General features: G+C 42.8%; 1 protein-coding gene across 3 annotated transcripts in view; it reads right to left on the bottom strand.

Moving 5' to 3' along the window:
* Window positions 1–20,340, bottom strand: part of LOC124794824 (glutamyl-tRNA(Gln) amidotransferase subunit A, mitochondrial) — a 147,653-nt gene extending 127,313 nt beyond the window's left edge. For all 3 annotated transcript variants that reach the window (XM_047258484.1, XM_047258485.1, XM_047258486.1), the window contains exons 1-3: window positions 20,199–20,340; window positions 19,944–20,103; window positions 4,725–4,920 (exon numbers count right to left, since the gene is read on the bottom strand). In XM_047258484.1, coding sequence (XP_047114440.1) covers window positions 4,725–4,920; window positions 19,944–20,103; window positions 20,199–20,222 — 380 coding nt within the window. In that variant the 5' untranslated portion in view covers window positions 20,223–20,340. The remainder of the gene's footprint in view (window positions 1–4,724; window positions 4,921–19,943; window positions 20,104–20,198) is intronic.
* Between the last annotated feature and the right edge of the window lie 1,071 nt (window positions 20,341–21,411).

Raw genomic sequence — 21,411 nt, 5'->3', positions numbered from 1 at the left:
ATTTAAATGACTTGACCGAGTCAAGCAGGGCACTAGTAATACTGTATCCGAACAGGCAGTGCCTGTGATTGAGCAGGAGACAATGTAACCACAAGGGACCTGATCATCTTAGAGATGGCTGCAACTTCCCCATATTTATTCTCAATGTGTTCAATAAAAAATAAAGGCTCTGTGGCAGAAAAGGTTTTCTCATTGGTCCTGGTACAGATCAGGTATTGAGGGCGGGGGAGGGGGGGGGATTTTGCTCCTTGTCATCCAGGCCTGTGTTACTCCCACAGCATGGCCAGGGAAGTGAATGCATTGGATTGTACTTAGCTGCATCATATGAGGCCTTTCCATGTAAAGGGAAAATCACTTGAAGTTCGAACTATCCCACCCACTCTGAACAGGGGCTCTCCCCATGGGCATCACCTAGCCACAGCAACGGCTACCTGGTCAGTAAGCCATTGCTGAGAATCTCTGTGCCCCAGTCATAATGGGCACATGCTCCATGGTGTACAAGCGGAGTATGCAGCACAGGCACCAGCAGTGTGATCCGTGCGTGGTCAGAGAGCTACCACTGTGCAGGTACTTGACGAAACCCCCACCCCAACGGTATGGCCTTTGTGCTGGGTTATGGGTATACGACAACAGGAAGGAAGTGTGGCAGAGTGGAAGGGCACAGAGGCGGAGCATACACCACAGTGGGTGACCTTCCCTGAACGACGTGCACTTCTGTACAACATAGAAAAGATGGCAGGTCAAACCCAATAATGGGGACCATGTAATTGTTAACAGAAGGCGAAGACATTGCCAGGAGTGAAACTAGGAGTCAAGACCAAAATCATGAACCAAGTCCAGGCAGGGCCTGCACCAAAAGGACCATCTGACAGAAAGTCAGAGGAGCTAAGACGTAGACAAGTGTAGGTTTGCAGTACAGGATGAGGAGGTAATGCTGCCAAGGCTAGGGTCCTAAGGTAGCCAAGTACGTACTCGCTAAAAAGTGGTGAGCCCCCTGGAAGTTCACAGAGTGGTGGATTCTCCTACTAGAGGAGGAAACCATATGTTAAAGGACAATGTCCTATGTGCAGTCTGGTGAGCAGCACCACCTTCCATTGGTATGCTTGACATGAATCCACCATGCCTTTGTGGTCAGTTTCATGGAGTATAGTCTTTTGTTCGTGACCTCCAATCATTCAGTCTCCTACAGATACATGTTTCTTCTGTCACATAATGAGAGATGGCGTGCAAGGGGGGATAGCATATCAATATGCACCAATGGCTGATTTGTTGGCTATGATGTTTCCCTGTATCCCGATGTGTCCAGGTACCCAGCAGAAGATCACATCCTTACCTCAGTACTGGAGCCCCCATAAGGTATCATGGATGAGCTGAATCAACTAGTCTACCGTGTAAACTAGTGGAACACACGTAGTGCACTGGGCGAGTTAGAACAGATGAGGAAACTTGCACTGTGATGCCTTTGAATCCACTCCCGGGCCGTCAAAGTAATATAATTCCGCACCATAATAGGTAAATTGGTCCAGTAGGTGTACTTCAAAAACACTATCACAGAAAACAGCTGAACAACAGAGGCCATTCTCTTGCTGGAATGCATCTATAGAAACAACAATAAAACTGCCGTACATATTTAAAATTGAAGAAAACAGAGTTGTAAAAATGTAATCTGGAGTACAAGCTTCCGTGTACTGTGTCAAGGCTTAAAATCACTTTGGACCTCAAAAGACACTAAGGTGGCAATTTGTTCCATCCCTGGCTGTTTTTTTTAGCTCTAACATATCTAGATACGTGAGACATTCAATAACCTATATCCCCAATGGCATGGTTACATGGGGTGGTTCCTGAACAGCCTCTCAAAGTTGTGGTGGACTGTCGCAATAAATGCCATTGACTGAGGCAATGCTGAAATTCTCAGGACATGTTAAGCCAGGATGAGGCATAACTGAATCAAGAGTGGTTGTTCACCTTCCTCTGCACACAGACTCTAAACTGAGATGACCCAAAAAGCTTCAGTCAGTATCCAAATGCCCTTACGGTGGACAGCGTCTAACATCTTGAGGTTGGAAATATATAATTCCCAACTGTTGCTCTGCTGTAATCTAACCAGTTCCCTATAAAAGTGCAGGAGATGGAACCTGTCAGCTCCCCATGCCTTTCCGCTGAGGCTTTTCAAATATTTAATGTTCTGAAGCCCTTTGTTGGCAGATCTTTCAGGAGTCAGTTACTTTTGAGTCAAACAGTACATTCTAAAAGTACAATTGTCCTTAAAATTTAAAATAGTATACTTCATCATGAGCTCCGGTGAGTGAAAGCTATGATAAGCATGGTTAAAGTTGACACAAGTAGTCTTCCCATATGAGAAACAAAAATTAGCTTTATTAGTCCAAGTTGCCAGCCTCCTTATAGTCGGCTGAAGTTGTTTCATCACAGTAAGATCAGAGGAAGGCTAGAAGATCATTTTCTGGTCTTGTTTTGCTTTGGGGCGCAAAAAAACAACTGGGGTCATACGCACCCAAGTCAAAACTATCGAACACGAAGACAGAGAAGAGATAAAAAACGACTATACGTCAGACCCAATTGACATAAGACAGCTAAAAACAGGCATGTGGAGAAAGGGCTAAACAAGACACCACACAGAAACAGAGGTCCAAAACTAAAAAGTTAAATGGCCTTCACCATATTGCTTTGGTGGATAAAAAGTAAAATGCGGTCAACAACCCACCCATCATTTGCTAAAATGGTTGATAACTCAGACAGCAAACCCAAGTGGGAACATAAACGGTTAAAGAAATGGGCATTCCGTCAAGAAGCTGTGGACAGTTAAAACTTGGGTGTAATGTGGACAAAGTGGTGGGGTAGTGCCACTTATCAAATGATGACGGTTAAAAAGGCAGTGGCCAATACGCAGCCTAGTTAAAATGACCTCCTCCCGCTGGGTGCACCGAGAGGTGGTCATCCAAGCCACTGGGCGAGGCTAAATAAGCCAGAGCTTATTCCCGTGAAGGGAGGACCATTGGCGATGCCAAATGGACACCTCCTCCTGACAGACGGCAACACAGAGATCATCAGAGGGAATATAGGAACTAGCTGGCTGACATACGAGGACTGCAGCCTTGGCAGCAGCCTCATTTTCTGGCAGACCGACATGACCAGGAACCCACAGAAACATCACATTGGCTCCACCAAGAGTGATCAAGTGACAGTTTCTCTGGAACCGCTGCACTAAGGGATGGGCAGTGTACAGAGCACATAGACTTCAAAAGGTGCTGAGTGAGTCTGAGCAGACGACACAATTGAAAAGGTTGTGTCACCAGATGTACAATATCTAAAGACACGGGTGCCAATGACGATGGCACACCTGACCCCATAGTCAGTCCGAGAGCCATCAGTGTATACAAAGGTATTATTGTGAAGTCTCATGCAGGAAGTGAACGAAGGCCAAGGTTAACATGGGCTGCTTCATGAGTGGAACTGTTAAAATAACTAGTGAATGAAATCACTTTGCACGCATCTGTTTATAATGAATGCAGTTTGCCATCGTAGGATGACGGTTAAAAATGCAGAGAGCACATCTCCATACACGAATTGCATCGTGGGACACAATGTGGTAAAGAGGGAGTGCGAGGAATGGAACATTCTGCAGCAGTGAGGATAATTTTTGTGAGATATTCCACCTCGTCATCACAACTGGGGAAATCTTGGTCTTCAAAGGTTGCCAGGGAGGATGCTACCTTGACACTGGGCAATTTCACAACCTCAGAGCTGAATTGGAGGTCACATGTCTGCATGGCCATGTCCTTCATGGAGCGAGGGGTAACAAGAACAGAACTATAGGTGCCTGACGGGAGGACGCAAGGTTTGCGACTAGCCAATAACTTGCGAGCAACTGGGTAAGGCACTTTTTCCTTTTGTAGCATGAGGCAGAGGTGATCTGCCAACGACCTCCCCTACCCAGGAGAGCCTGGAAGTGGGGACTAGTCACAAGCAGTACCATCTTTGGGGGCATAACCAGAAACAAGTCATTGCAGTGAGAGCAGGAATGCCGGAACTGATTACAATAAGAAAGGCAGCAGAGTACTGGAGGCAGAGGTCACAGTGCTTTTAAATTCAGAAATGTCAAGGCTCATTTGCTGCCACACTCCCGGGGCTGACAGGTGCACTTAGTACAGCAACATAATGTCATAACTGCAACAGCTCTGGCTAGGAGCTAGTGTTTCTGGAGGACCCCTAGTTGTGAGGTTCTGAATATCAGAACAATCTCCCAAATTACTTCAAAAAAAATCCCAAAACACCTATCAACCAATGAATATAGATGAAAAAATACTTAAACATATCCCAGAGACTGATAAAAGACATTCCTGTTACTGCTCCACAAGAAGAGCAATGAAATGTGATGATAAAAATTAAATACATAAATAAAAATGAAGAACACTTGAAAATATTTGAGAGGAGTAAGTATTTGAAAGCAATAACTATACAAACACTCTAATTATGGTAGATGTTAAATAAGGCATATTAATTCATAATTATACTGTTGGTAAATCTCTCTCTCTCTCTCTCTCTCTCTCTCTCTCTCTCTCTCCACTCTCCAGTTCCTACCCCTGCCCTCAATTCCCAGGATTTTCTTTCTTCGCTAGTTCCAAACACAAAACCTTATATTTTAAGAATAATGCATACACATAAGAAATAGGCTGATACACATATACAAAAACCTCATCACTTACCCCATAGCAAATTCATCCATATTGCACTTCCCCAATAAGATTGCACCACTTTCCTTCAGCTTCCGCACCACAGTTGCATCATATGAAGGGCAAAAGTCTTGCAACATCCTTGAAGCACAAGTTGTTTTTATATTCTTCGTACAGAAATTGTCTTTTACTGCTACAGGGACACCATCAAGTGAGCCCTGTGGACAACCTATAAAATTATGCAAAAATTTTAGCTTTGTTTTTGGTTGAGTACACAATTTTTTGTCTCCCAACTCGGAGTTTCTGAAAAAGCTAACCTTACTGCTATTATCAGAAACTAACAAATCAGTATTTCAACATATTTCCACTCTCTGTCTTATAGTATAATATCCTGGAAAGAAAGCATTTATTGAACAAAAATAAATATAAATAGTGAGAAAAATAATTGACATGTGCAGAACCCCCTCCCCCCAACACACACACACACACACACACACACACACACACACACACACACATCAGTACTTGACTATCTTCTACAAAATGACGGCATTGCCTAGATAGAACAACAACCAAATGATACAATGCATTCCATTTGCTAACATGGCACTCTTTATGCAGAAGATGGGGTTGTTCTTATGTTGGATACGTCCCCATGGCCTCTCAGCATATCTGCCATCATCTCACTCCGATGAACAATACAGGCACTTATTGTTCGAATGTGTGCAACTATCTTTTCACCCACAGCACCCAGCAGTGGAACAGTACCCTCAGCAAGATGTGCACTATCCCATCATACCCAAAACATGACTAAACAGTTAGGAGAAAATTGCACAGCCTTGAGATTGGTAGCTGAGTCCCCTGAATCATCCAACTGAAGTGCTACTGATGTCTTGTGGACTTCCCTACAAAATATGTGGAGGAATATTCTCTGGAAATGTATTCAAGCCATCCTCAATTCTATGCTACAGGTTTAGAGGTCTTGACTGCATTGTGCTGCATCTTCATCTTCACATCCTACTGAGTTGTTGAAGTCAAAGAATAAGTACGCCTCTGGATTCATCATCATCTGAGTATAGTCAAGTACTTAACACATGGTTTAAAAGTTCATTTCAGTGACACGTATACTCCTCAGTATTGCAGTTCTTACAAATTCAGTGTAATAACTTTTGAAACTATTCATAAGGAGCAGCCCGAAACTGAACTCCCTTGGTCGCGCAAACAAAACTATGTGAATAAATTTAACACACCAATATTGGACTATGAAACAATTGAAAATCTGGGATGAAATAAAAAAATGAATTTGATAAACTGCTGCTTACCACATACAGAAGGCATTGACTAGAGAACAAACAGATTTAAAAGTAAATCTTTTTAGCTACTGGACAAAGCACTTCTTCAGATGAAGAAACAACACACGCACGCACATGCACACACACACATCCATTGTTGTCATTAACTGCTGTTGCTGGTGCACTCCTCCCTCCCCCCCCCCCCCCCCCCACCCCACCCCACCCCTCCCACAGTTTTCACAAATGAAGTGATGAGTAGACTATCTCAAAATGTGCTGAAGTGTCTCACTGAGGTCTTAGGAGGCCGAAATTACCCTCTCCACCTTATCCAGAAACAGCTCCCACACATCTTGTCTTCCCAGTCACCCACCATCCCCCACATACTTACTCACTGACTGGCCACAAAGAAGTGCCCCTTCTATGACTCAGCATCACCAAGGACTGGAACAACTGAAACACACTTTCTGTCGGGTTTCAACAGCCTTTCATCATGCCAAGAAATGAGAAGTATTCTCCCCACCATCCTTCCCACAGTGATATTATTCTACCCTCCCAACTTGCGCAATATCCTTGCCTGTCCCTATTCCACCCTGCTCCCAATCCCTTGCCCCATGTCTCATATCCCTATAAAAGACCCAGGTTCAAGAACTGACACATACCCATCCTCCCACTGCCATCTATTCTACTGCTGTCACAGTCATTTCCCACACCATAGAAGGCAGGCCACCTGTGAAAGAACCCATGTGGTCTAGTAACTTAGCAGCACCCACTCTGTGGCTTTCTATGTGAGCACAAACACTAACAAGGTGTTTGTCCAAATGAACGGTCACCACCAAACTGCGACCAAAAGACATCTAGAACACCCATTTGCTGAGTATGCTGTGCAGCATGGTATGTTTTGACTTAATAACTGCTTCACAACCATCGCCATTTGGATTCTTCGTGCCCAGCAACAGCTTTTCTGAATTGTGCAGCTGGGAACTCTTCCTTTCACATATTCTTTGTTCCTTTAAGTCCCTCTGTTCATATAACAACCTTCACTAGCCCCTGTGCTCCACACTAAATACATGCACACTCCCAAAGGCAACACTACAGCTTCTACCTCTCCCTCCGTCATCCCACGAGTCTTCTGTATCCTCACTACCCACCCCAGCTAAGATCACTACTCATCCCATTGAGGCAATAATGCTCGGAGAGGACGTGTGTGTGTGTGTGTGTGTGTGTGTGTGTGTGTGTGTGTGTGTGTCACAGTTTACTTTATCTTATACAAGGGACTACCACCAATAGCTAAAAAAAAAAAAAAACATCCAACAGTGTGTGGAGTTACATCTCGACTGACCACTATTCCCACTAATAAATGGAACTCAATGAAGGTGATGCCATACTGTGTGGACTTGGAAGCATCTGACTCAATCTTACTTGCAAATGTGAATCAGGCACTCTCTTTGAACACTGACTAATGGAAGCTAATCATTGGAACGTATGTGAACAGGAAGGGCAGTACCACAAATATGACTCCTTAAACATGATGTTCATGTATATTGCATTCAATATTAACAAAACAACAGAAAAATAATACTGACTACTGAAATCTGGAGGAAACAGCTTTCTAGTGTTCAATATCAAGCTAAAATTAAAAGTTACAAAAATGTAATCAATGAAGTCGCTATAAGGTCGTGACGAGCAAGAGAGAGGAATGCAAGCAATAAGGAGCAACAGAGGAACACAATGCCACGTTACCTACTCTGTATGTCATATAAATTCAAATACGTCCTCTGTGAGGTGTCTGGACACTGTGTGTTAACTGCTCCAGGACACTGACAAAAGTGAGACTGATTGACCCTTTTGGGTCCTATTTAAAAACTTAGTCCCAGAAAGGAACCAACAGATTGTCTGTGTAGGTAATAATTTCTATTGCCATTATAAAAAGCTGTCCCTGCAAAAAGCTATGTTTGTCTCACCCCTGATTTCTGAGGGAACTCTCCATATCTGTTAGGACGTCATTATCTCACTGTTCCTAACAGCTGACTTTATGTCACAATTCTGTGTGTTACAACTAGCAACTCCCACCCAAGAATGTATCCCTAAGCTCTTGCTTTTCTGCACAATGTTTTGATGACCGACCAACCTGTCTTCTCCATGTGCTGCAAGCTGTATTATTATGCACAATTAATCAACTGTACCAAGAAAACCCAAGAGATCACATCTAACATAACATTTCAATGTCACTGCTATGCAAACAGACCTCATTTCTGAGACTTGTTATTCACTGATCACCAAAAACATTACGACCACTGCCCAATGTGACATTGGATGCCACCTGGTGGCATTGCAGGCATGTGACACAGTAACAAAAGGATGTAAGTGGAGCAGACATGGATGGGGGATTACCCTAGCGAAGACATGGGCTGCAAATGGGGATATACATAGAGATAAGTGACTTTGACAAAGGGCAGATTATTATTATGCAAAGTCTTGTGAACAAGTATCTCATAAATGACAAAGCTGGTTGAATGTTCACGTGCTACTGTTGTGAGCATCAATGGATAGAGGTAGAAGAACAGTGAAACTACCACTAGGTTGTAAATGGTTGGATGTCCACGGCTCTTCACAGAATGTGGAGTTCTGAGGCTTGTTTGCTCAGTAAAGTAGGATAGATGGTGGTCTATGGCATGCCCGCCAAAAGAACACAATCCTGGCGCATGCACAAATGTTTTGGAGTACACCATTCACCATACATTGTTGGACATGGAGCTCCGCAGCGGACCACCCTCTACATTTTCACATGTTGACCCTTAACGACATTGCCAATTGGGCTTGAAATGGGCATGGGACCATCGGGATTCAAATGTCGATCAATGGAAATGTGTTGGCTCTTTGGGTGAATCTCACACGATTGTATCCACAAACACCGTCATCGAGCTCAACAGCCACTCGAAACATGCACATCATAGACGCAGACTGGTGGGAGCACTATTATGCTATGGGAGGCATTATCCTGCACTTGCGTGGGACATGTGATAGTAATCAAAGACATGCTGACAGCTGTGAACCACCTGCATCCCTTCACGTTTGATGTCTTCCCTGACGATGATGCCATCTTTCAGCAGCATAACTGTCCATGTCCCGGATCCAGAACAATGCTGCAGTCATTTGAGGAGCATTATAGTGAGTTCACATTGATGTCTTGGTAAACAAACCCCATGGAACCCATCTGGGTCGCTATCAGGTGCCATCACCGCGTACACAAATCAGCAGCCCATTATTTAAGCGAATTACGTGATCTGGGCATAGATATCTAATGCCACATACCTCCAGAAACGTTCCTACAAACTGTGGGATCCTGATACATAATTGATAACTGCTGCTTTTCTGGTGACAATGTTCAGTATTTTACCAGTAACCCCCCCCCCCCGCCAATTCTTTAAAGAATTGAACTCCTACACATAAATGAAGTTGTATCTACGGAACTATGTGTAGTACAAAGATATAATTTTGTGAGGGCTGTCTAAAAAGTATATCACCTTATTCTTGATTCTTGAAACCAACAATGGTATCGGGGTGCATGCACTCTCTCTGTTTGTAGGTATACATGCTGAACATGACAGATATTTTTCACAACATGGAAACAACCAATCACTGGCTAGCCATTGACAAGTGAACACATGTAAGTGGTAGTCATCAGATTTTGTGCTGTGGGCAAAATGATAGAAAAAGTGGAATGTTATTGCATAAAATTTTGTTTCAAACTCGGCGATTCTCAAGTTGAAACAATCCGGAAAATTCAGCAAGTCTTTGGGGTCGAAGCAATGGGTACCACACAGATAAAGGAGTGGCACAACTGCTTCAACGTTGGCTGTTCACCAGTGAAGAGAAATACATTCGGGTAGGCCCTCATCTTTCACATATCAAGTGGTAATTGATCACGGAAGGACCACAGTGATGTAGGATAGACAAATCACAATCACAGAACTTGCAGACAATGATAAAATTAGTACTGTGCCCATTGATTGCATTTTAACGGAACAACTGGACCTGATGAGGACCTCAGCAAAACTTGTGCCGAAATTGCCAACAACTGAGCAGATGCACATGACATACTGGGTACTATGAACAGTAAACCCCAAATTTCTTAACACAGTGATCACTGCCGATGAGTCTTGGGCTTATGGGTATGATCCAGGCTCAAAGTTCCAGTCATCACAATGGAAGCAGCCATCATACCCTAGACCCAAATAAAAATGAAGCTGGTCCGCAGCAATGTGAAAGCATGACTCCAATGGCGTGATCCATCATGCTTATGCCTCAGATGGTACTAACGTCAGTAAGGAGTACAACCAAGAGCTCCTGTATTGCCTTCATAAAGCAGATCCATACAGTCGGACTTGGGGGCAGTGGGCAGCTGGCACCTCCACCAAGACAACACATCTGTTCATTGTTCTCAATTAATTCAGACTCCTTTGGCCAAACGGCATGGCTGCTGTTTGTTAGCCTCCCCATTCCCCTGACCTAGCATTGAATGACTTCTGGCTTTCCCCTAAACTGAAAAAGATCAGATTTCAGAACATGAAAGACATGCAAAATTCTACGGTACTGATGTGCACCATACCAAAAGAGGTTTTTCATCTATGCTTCCAGCAGTGGCAACGGCATTGGGAGAGGTGTGTAGAAGCTGAAGGGGACTACTCTGAAGCTGACTAGTATCAAACAATTGCATCTGAATGAAGACTGATTTCATAAACAGAAGTAGGATACTTTTTGAACAGCCCTTGTATTTGTGGACTCTGTCTGTAATGTGTTTTCAGCGTGCATATGTGGACAAAAATAAATTCCCAGATTTCACGGTTAAAAATACACTTTTTCCTGGGTGAAAATACACTATACTCTAGGTAAAATGGTATTTCTTCTGTGTTAAGTGACAATATACTTTCCCTCAGAGCTGTGAAACTTATTAATCCTTTGAATGGTGAAAGCTGTATTCACCGATGTAGAGCTTCCCGGCACTTTAGGAAATGAAATGCAGCAAAAAACAATATTTTGGAAGGATGTGCAGCAACATGTACAACCCGTATTTATGAACGTATAGAAAAGAATTCCGCCAAATACAGTATGGTAGCTTTTGATGCACTAAAATTGAGATTCTGCTGTACAATGTGCTTTTGTCAACAAATCGTAGCAAGTCACGTAATCTCGCCACTCAGTAACAGTAGATATTCAGAGCGTAGGACACATGATGATGTCAGCCAATAGCAACATCACATCAAGTATCACTAACACACAAATAGAAAATGTTAATGTTTAAATAAATATTTGTACAGTATAGCTACAAGATAAGCTAAGCTTTCACATACAATATTGGTCACAAAAATTTTTTTGCTCTGGACGCCGCACAAAATCTTAAAACACGAACGCCGATTGCCTCGTTATTAATTAAAATAATGGGCGGATTCTGTGGGAGACTCCATTAAACCTTAAGGCCATCACATGAAACACACTCGGTTAAAATAGATCTTATTGACAGCTGCATCCCACATCTGACATACTGGGCACGCCTCCCGACATAACAAGAAGCCATGTGTCGATGGGCAACGTCCCGCTCTACGCCATGTAAGGGCTACTTCTTCAGAACATTGTGGGTGGAAAGAGGTAAACCACAGGCACACTAAAGTTTTTATGGAACATAGGTTATTATTCCTCACTTCCAGCCACTGAGGCTCCCACCAACACATAGCTTTTTTGGTCAGAAATGAAGTAACTGCCTGCAGGGGGACTGAATATCAATCAGGAGGAGGAAGGCAGCAAGCCTCCTTGGCACCTGCATCAGCAAGTTCATTTCCCTGAATCCCTATGTACCCTGGAACCCAGCAGAAAATTATTTCCTTGTCTTGCCTTTCAAGAGAAGGAGAGTTTCCTGCACTTGTTGCAACAACCGATCTGCTGGGTACATCTGTCCAGTAGCGAGAAGGGCATTTTAGAATCTGAGCAGATGAGGAAATTCTTGTCATGACATCGTCTCATCTGCTCCACTGCCCTCAGGAAAACAAACAACTCCACATAATACATTGAAAACTGCTCTGGGAGCCCTATACTAAGGACAATGTTGGGGAACATGACAGAACAACCGAGAAAATATCTCTGCTTAGAATCATCTGTGTAAAAAGTATTAAAATCTGTGTGGCTATGTAAAATCTTGTTAAATTCAATTTTAAAAATATAGTCTTGAGTACAATGCTTCCTGTAAGCAGTCAGTTCTAAAAGTAACATGGGCCGGGGGGGGATTCCCTACTCCACCCTTGCCTTTAGACATTAATGTTCCCCACCCCCCAAAAAAAACACACACACACACACCTGTAATAACTCAAAGCTCTCCCTTGCAGAGATCCCAAATGACATTGTTGCTTGCGGCCAATGATTGAACAGCCACTTGAGTGGCAGATGTACAACATATCTGGATGCTGGCAATGTAGGGATGGACACTGTTGTATACACTTAGCACATAATGAGAAGAAGACACCAAATAGACAGTGGAGGCTAACAAAAGGGTCGTGGTGAACCACAGCCAGCATTTTGAGGTATGAAGGCCTTGCTGACCCATATTCAAGCCAGGGTTGCACAAAGGCCTTATGAAGTATGAGGAAATGTGCCCTGTCGGTTCCCCAAGACCTATGACTGACAAATGTTTAAGGCCTGGAGACATCTCAGTTTCAGTTTTTTAAGATGTGGCAGCCATGTTAACTTCCTCGAAAGGTAAGAATCGTGTCCCCCAGTTTTAAAATGTGCAAGTTCAATTAACAGCAGGAACAATTACAATCAACAAAAACTGTTTCCCTCAAAAAGAATTTAAAACTTGTGGTATAAGACTGCCCCCTCCAACCACCCGATGATCAACTGCAATTGCCGAGTAGCCATTGCAAGGCTGGAGGATGCACATAAGATGGAGAAGTTGCCCACAAACAAGGAACATAGTACAGGCTGTCGCACTGTGGACGTAATACTGTTTACAGCAATGGCGAATGCTGTGATGCTTAAAACACTCCCATGAGGGACACCATTCTCCTGCTTAAAATGGTCAGACAAGACATTCCCAACCTTGTGTCTAAAATATCTGTCTGAGAGAAAGACCCGTATGAAGGCGGGGAGACATCCACAGAATCCCAGCTGATAGAGCTGCGACAAAATATTATGCCTCTAAGTAGTAATGTAGACCTTTTCTAAACCAAACAAAATGCTAATAAGGTGTTGCTTATGAAGGAAAGCTTGTTGAATTGCTGCTTTGAGCAGGGTAAGGTTATCGAGTGTGGAGTGATACCTCCTGAACCCACACTGGGAGAAGTGGGTAGGGACCTGGTTTCGAGAACCCACACTAGGCACCAACTGACCACATGCTCCAGCTTCTTTCCTATGCAGCTTGTCACACTAATCTACAATAACTACCATGTGTGTCCGATCCTTCCCTGGTTTTAAAATTGGAATTAAAATAGGTTCTTTCTACAAGTTGGGAAGATCTCCAATCATCAAAATTTCATTAGAGCTGAAGGAGGACCTCCTTGAACTGTTGGTCCAACAGTTTCAACATGCTGTAGGTTATCAAGTAATTTCCAGTGGTTATATCACAAGCTACTGACAATGCACAATCTAGCTCTCACAGAGAGAAAGGCTCATTGTATTCCTCCATGCTGGTGGAACAGAAATCAAAAGCAGCTCGTCCTGTGTCTCCTGATATCAGTGGAGAGTAGGCTCCTGGATAGACTTGGCCATAAGGTACTTATATGATTCAGTCATTGTCTGAGCTATGTCTCTCAGCGATGTTACGAGAGAACGCTGTATTCGTACAGCTGCTATTGGTAGTCGAGAGCTGTATCTCGAGATCCTCCTGATAGCTTCCCATACTTTACTTGTGGATGTGGACCTGTTGATGGAGTTCAGGAACTATTGACCTCTGCTTACTCTCCCGAACTATTCATCTCACCTTTGCACATGCCATTCGAAAGTTTGCAAGGTTTTCATCTGTAGGGCATGACACTCTGCACATAGCCACTCTTCTGTGCCTGATTGCAGAACAAGTCATCATTCCACGAAGGGACAAGTCGCCTTCTAGGTGTTCCCATTGACTTTGGGACAGTTGCATTAGTGGCATGGATCACAGCTGTAATATGATCCACTCAGTTCTGTATGCCATCACACTGCTCAAAAAAGTTAACAGCCTGTAAAGCATCCAGTAAGCCTTTTTGAACAACCATCTCCGTGGCTTTCTTTTGGGATTTGCTACATTAGGCAGATGGATCCAGATAGGGTAGTTGCTACCACGAAGGTCATCATCCACTCCCCACTCTGCAGTGTCTGCAACAGCAGGTGAGCAGAAGCAGAGGTCTATGAATGTAGACAAACCTGCAGTGGTGCAAAAATTGTTTAGCTTGACTCATGTCCTCAAGAATCTGACCCTTGGGACAAGTGGTGTCAGAACCCCATAGTGCATTGTGTGCATTCAAGTACCCTAAATGGAGAAATGGAGGGGGTAGTTCACCAAGAAGATGAGTGAGGAGCCCACTGTCAAGATGCTCATGGGGTGGTAGGTACACAGAGCATACCGTGATGCCAACATGGGCCACTATCCGAATAGCAACCATATGTAGTACTGTGGTTAAGAGACAATTGAAGTGTGAGAAGTGTCTTTGATGAACACTGAAACCCCACCTTCCACCCAGTTACCTTAAGGTTGTCTTTTCTGTAGTGATAGCCTCCCAGTACAGGTGTAACCATCTCTTTAAAATTCTCTTGAAGACAGAGGCAAAGGGGTCTGCCCTGCACAAGGAGTCTCAGTTCCTCCAGACCAGCCCTGTATCCCTTAACACATTCACATTCCACTGCAGTATGGGAGTCATTTCATCAGTGTGATGATTTACCCATCCTTGCACCGGGGTGGGAAGCGCTTGTAGAGCGAGGTGGGGTTGAGGGGCTGCCTGGGTCTGATGTCCTCATCTTCAGTCAGACATACCAGGACAGCTTTTCATCCAAATGTTGATGCTGAGATCCTTTCCCTGCTCTCTTTCCCAGCAAGGATGAAGGGGAAATTGGGGGGGGGGGGGGGGGGTGATAGCCATTTTTATTGGGGGGGGGGGGGGGGGCGTGACAGCCATTTTTCTTTGAAGAAAGTGGACGTTGAGAAGCACTCTACTTTCAGGATGCTCACTGCAAAACCATTACTGATCTCTTCCTTCATAGCTGTCTTGATCGCTATGTCTTTAACTTTGCTTTGGCACATACTGTTGCTGGTGGTGGATAATGGTATGTTGGATGTTGTCTGTGTCAACCTTAGGAACAGCTTTCTGCACCACAAAAGCATAAGTGGCAAAGAGAGGGTTTCATTGCCTTATATTCCTCTTTGGCTTCTGCTTGGTCACTTATTTCCTGAACTGTGCATTTCTCCAAAAAAACGGGGCAGTCTCAGCTCCAGACTGTGTGGCTCCCAGAGCACTTAATGCAGTGTAAGGCCAAAACGCTGACATTTGAAACAGCACATAGGGTTAGGTAAATAAAGGCTAACCCTAAGTTGGAGGAAACCTGCCATGGTGTGTTCAGGTAGCAACGGCGAGCTGAAGATCATAATGAAGGTGGTAGTCTTGTCAATTTATCTATTATTCTTAGGTGTCCTTTGCTACACATTCGCAATCCCCTGCAATGCTGATTCTTGTTTGAGTTTGGCAACATTCATGTCCATAATAACACGGAAGGTTTGTTTTCTTTTGTTTTAGGGTGCAAACACGACTAGGGTCATATGCACCCATGTCAGAAATGTAGAGCACAACGACAAAGAGAGGGGGTAAAACTGTCTACACGTTAATTCAAATCGACAGAAGAGAAGACAACTAAAGACAGGGACTCGAGAAACATCAATCAAATACGCCATAGAGAAATGGAGGTTCCGAATTAAAGATTAGATATATGGCTATGACAGATAAAAAGTTCGCTAAAACAGCCAATGACTCAGATGGCAAAAACAAATGAGAACATATGCGATTCAAAAGAGGGCATTCCATCAGGAAATGACGGACCGTCACAGGTTGAGGGTAATGAGTACAAAGTGGTGGGGGAGCACTACTTAACAAATGTCGATGGCTAAAAAGACAATGCCTGATATGCAACCTAGCTAAAATCATCTCCTCACAGCAAGAGGGCCAAGAGGTAGTCATCCAAGCTGCAGGGAGAAGCTTAATAACCCAGAGCTTGTTCCCAATAAGGGAGGACCAGTGGTGATGTCAAAGTGACACCACATGCTGACAGATGGCAACACAGAGATCATTGGAGGGAATGTAAGAACTAGTGGGCTGGGGTATGAGGACTGCAGCTTTGACAGCAGTCTCATTTCCTGTCAGACCCATGTAACTGGGGACCCACAAAAACAGCACAGTGGTTCCATCAAGAGTGAGTGACAGCTTTCCTGGAACCTTTGCACTAAGGGGTGGATGGTTACGGAGCACAGAATCTTTGAAGAGCACCAAGAGAGTCAGAGCAGATGACACAATTGAAAAATCTCTGTTGCCATATGTACCATGTGGCATGATACAGGGCTAAGAGCTCTGCTGTAAGTACTGAAGAATGTTCTGGAAGCCGATACCGAAAAATATCAGTGCCAATGACAAAGGCTCACCCAACACCATGGTCAGACCAAGAACCATCACTGTACATTAAAGTACTATCACGAAGTTGCGTGCAGAAGTCGTGAAACTGAAGGTGATAGAGCGAGGCTGGAACAGCGTCCTTAGAAAGCGAATGAAGGACAAGGTGAACAAGGGCCGCCGCACAAAGCCAAGGTGGTGCAGGGTTCACACTCGTTGGGAAAATGACAGTGTGAAGTTAAGCTGCTGAAGCACTAGCCGAAGGTGAACTCCAAAAGGTAACAGAAAAGAGGGATGTGCTCCATCAAAGGAATCGGCACAGGATGGGTGGCCAAGCTTGGCAGAAGGCGAACTCCAAAAGGTAACAGAAAAGAAAAGAGGGATGTGCCCATCAAAGGAATCAGCACAGGATGGGTGGCCAAGCTTGGCAGAGAAAGTCACGGTGGTAGTTCGGCAGCTTTGGCATACAGACTCTCAACTAGGCTAGTGCAAAAGGCGCCATTGGCCGCTACGATGGTTGATAGTATTGAGACGGCGTAAGAAGAACGGATGTGCAGATGCATAAAAAAACATCCATAGTCATGTTTCGAATGGGCAAGGGACTGGTACAAATGGAGGAGGGTGGGAGGGTGGTCCGATCTGCTCCCCAGGAAGTAATACTGAGGACATGTAGGACACTGAAGGATCGCATACAGCAGGCAAGACACGTGGGAGGACCATTGAGCATGAGCCCCAGAAATTTCTTAGTTTCAATGAATGGAAGAGCAACAGGTCCCAGATGTAAAGAGGTGGAAGAAACCAACCGTGCCACCAGAAATCCATACTAACAGTTTTCCCAATGGAAAAACGAGAGCCATTGTTGATGGTCCGTGAGTTAAGATGACCAAGGCATCGCTGAAGACACCACTCAATGTCATCCATGGAAGCGATCTGACAGGCAACCTGCAACTGGGAGACAATTTTAACTGTTTAGCATTATGGATGATACTATTTATAGCACAATTTAACGAATTTAATTAAGTCGAAACAAGGCATATAGAGCAGATAACATTCCCTCAGAATTATTGAGCTTCTTAGGAAAACATTGCTCAAATATCAAACTTCAAGAACAAGGTAATGTTTACAGTTAAAAAAAAATGTGTTGGCAGGTATACATATTACTGGACCATCAGTTTTAGTAAGTAATGATTGTAAACTACATACACGAATTATTTATTTAAACTGCAAATACTGGCATATGCCAACCTTGGGAAGATCAATCTGAGTTTTGGAGAAATGTAGAGACTTGCGAAGCATTACTCACACTATGATTTACCTTGGAAGGTAAACAAAATAAAGAAACTTAAAATCTACAGCTTTTGTAGATTGTAGATTCAGAGAAGGCTTTTAAAAATGTTAACTAGAACATACTCTTTGAAATTCTTAAGATAGCAGGGATAAAATCCTGGGAGATGAAGGCAATATTGTGAAAAGGCTAGATCGCTACTCATTGCCTCAGCAGCCAGAGAATGTGTGTGTGTGTGTGTGTGTGTGTGTATGTGTGTGTGTGTGCGCGCGCGCGCCTTTTGTCTAATTCATACGAAGGCCTCTCTGGCCGAAACCTTACTTGTTTGACTGCATTTCTGTAGTGCCTATCTACGACTCAACATCTTCACTACCTGGTGAATAATGATCTATCCTTTTCATAAAGTGTCATTATTCCATCCTGGATTTTCCTGCGAGCTAAAGGTTTTTTTACAACATGTACAGAAACCTGGTTGCTACTCCAAGAGTGAAAGGACATCAAAGGGAGGCAGTGGTTGATAAAGAAGTGACACAGGGTTGTAATGTAGCCCTTCAGCAAACTGAAATGCACCAAGAAGAAATCTTGAAAGGGAGTTAAAAGTTCAAATTTGGTGGTTTGCCAATGACATTGTAATTATGTCAGAGATAGCAAAGGACTTGGAAGATCAATAGAGAAATGAAAAGAGATTGTAAGATGGATAAGAACAGCTTTCTATTAATGTGAAATGTGGGTGGTACATAGTTCTCACAAGAAGAGACTATAAGCTTTTGAAATTGGATGCTACAGATGAATGTTGAAGATCAGCTGGATCAGTCGAATAACTCGTGTGCAGGTAATGAATGGAATTGGGGAGAGAGAAAAAAAAAGTATGGTATGACTTGACTAAAATAAGGAATTGGTAGATAGGGCACGTCCAGAGGCATCAAACTACGACAAACCTGAATCAAATTCAAGTAAATTTTAGTAGTTACTCAGAGATCAAATGGCTTGCACAGGACAGACTAGCATCGAGAGATTGCCCAAACTACAATAACTATTGAAGACAATCCGAAGTAGGAACTTCATATATATTCCTTTTTGAAAGAGCTGTTTGAATGCATGTTAGCAATGACATATTAAACAAATAAAGTCAAGGTAATGTTATAATAAAGACTGTTGTGTATGTTCACTTTCCTCAATCAAATCACAAAACTGATTGAGTGCAACCACCGGGATAACTGAAGTGGACTCTTGGTCCTGCAGAAAAAAACTGTCAAAATCATACGTCTCTATTTAACATAAGGGTTCTTACCAAACTTTCCTACCAAAACTAGAGCTATGGTAGTAATGAACACACATTGTCACAGAATAATACTTTTTGTCTGAATACTGCAGCAAGCAAACACACACACACACACACACACACACACATTTTCAATCTGCAGAATGCATAGAATGTGTGCTCCCCCCCCCCCCTAGAAAACATAATTTAATTAATAAAATGCCACTCTATATATTCTTTAAATCCATTACCTGTTCTGATTTTAACAAGCATTCCATTTTCAAGTGGATTTGAATATGGCCTAGATGGGAAGGGTGAAAGCAGTATTAACTCAAAAAAACATTCCAACAACTGGAGCAGCCCATCATTGAATATACATTTGCGAAACAACAGCACACACTAAGCAAGGAGAAGCTAATAATGTTATCATTATTCTGGAGCTCTATTGGCTTTCTCAAAGCAAGTTTCCACCAGTGAACTTACTGTATAAGAGTCTGCAGTTAATATTTCCAATGGAAAAAGTAGACATCTATAAGATATTGCCTCTGGTTGTGAACTAGAAACATTATTACTTTCTTGTGGATAATGAATAATTTTTCAATAAGTTAAAAGTTCCCTAAAGATACTATCCTACAGGACACAAAGAACTGCGTAATTTATAATACAACAAATATTATAAGGACATGGCATCAAATGTATTACCAAAATATTGCACAGAAAGTTCTACATCCTGCAGGATCCCTCACCAATTTGAACTGGTACTACATCTAATCTAACAATGCCACAGGACATGCTTACCATCTTTATATCGAATATTCGATTCTGATGCCTGTGCGCGTGCCAACTTTTCTTCAATGCGTATGAATGCGTTAAGCTCTTCAATGCGTCGTGATCTTGCCAAGCACTCCTCACACAAACTGCTCGGCAACAATAAACCATCACGTAAAAACTGAGAGACCTGTGGATAAATATTGGTGCAATCGCTATTTTTTAAAAAAAAAAAATAATAAGTGTAAGGTTATGTTGCATTTTCCAACTGCATTTAAAACTTACCTGACGAATTGACAGAGAGAGCATTATTGGTAAATCTCAAGATACTAGAAGAACAAAATCAACTACGCCCCTGACACGACGGTAAGTCTCAAGCCAGTCATAACATTTCAGAATAACTGTTTACACTTTCTCATGAATCTCAAATGCCCGCCATTAGATACCGTGCGAGTTTATGATCTAAGAATGTCTCGATTCACCTTTAGAAGGCTATAGCTGGACGTTGCTTGAGCGGAGTTTCCCCCGCCTAATTGAGGACTGCAAAATCTACGCAACTTCCCATTGTATTTACATACAAAGTGTATTTTCAAATTTTTTGGCTGGGGGATATTTTCCGGGAAATAAAATGAGTAGAAAATATTTCACTGCACAGTCTATCATGGTCTAACACAACAGTGGCGACACACTGTATCGTTTTTGTTACTCCCAGCGCTAACAGCAACCCAAGCAGCCAGCAAGTGACACTTGTGAATAGGATATAGAATGAGTGCGAAGTTTATACTGATTTGTATCATAGTTTTTACAATAAGGAGTGTATGTAGCACCATAAAAATCTACAGTAACTAAAAAATTACACGTCATTTCTTATTATTTAGTTTCCCAAGAACCCCGGGAGTTACGAAACGATGAACTACAGGACAGTTTATTTACTTCTCTCTTCTAACGAACAGACATTTACTGAATAATGTAGTTTCCTTTAATAACTAAAGCCTGCTTATAAACACCCAGAAGACCTGACCTTTTACAGAGAGACGTTGTGTATCTAACCAACAAAGTCGAGCTTTGTTCGCTACATTTTCAGCCAAGTCGGTGAATGTGGGACGTAGGAAAACTATGTGGAATGTAATACCTATATTACTTAACGTATCAAATAAGCCATCTGAAATGTAGCCTAAGGGAAAACCACGCAGACCTGATAATAAGGCGTCAAAAGCAATAAAATTGTTTCCCAACGCAGGAGATACAAAATTCCCCAACTTCTGCTAAATGTGAGGCACAAACGGAAGAATCATCACATTCGCTTTTGAAGCAAAAGTAATCACATTTACAAAGTTATTCACGTATTAGAAAGTCGAGTGAGGTGTAAGAAAGGTCGAATCATTGGCCTCCACAATTTTTTTTAATGTCAAGGAAGTGTATATGATAACAGAAATATATGCTTCTCACGTACGGAATGCGTTTATATTCTCTTCCTTTCAACGGAATAAGCTGGAAA

Source organism: Schistocerca piceifrons, chromosome 4 (genome assembly GCF_021461385.2).
Source record: "Schistocerca piceifrons isolate TAMUIC-IGC-003096 chromosome 4, iqSchPice1.1, whole genome shotgun sequence".
Classification (NCBI taxonomy): domain Eukaryota; kingdom Metazoa; phylum Arthropoda; class Insecta; order Orthoptera; family Acrididae; genus Schistocerca; species Schistocerca piceifrons.
Note: the sequence above shows the minus strand (reverse complement) of the source record. Positions and strands in the feature narration are given on the sequence as shown.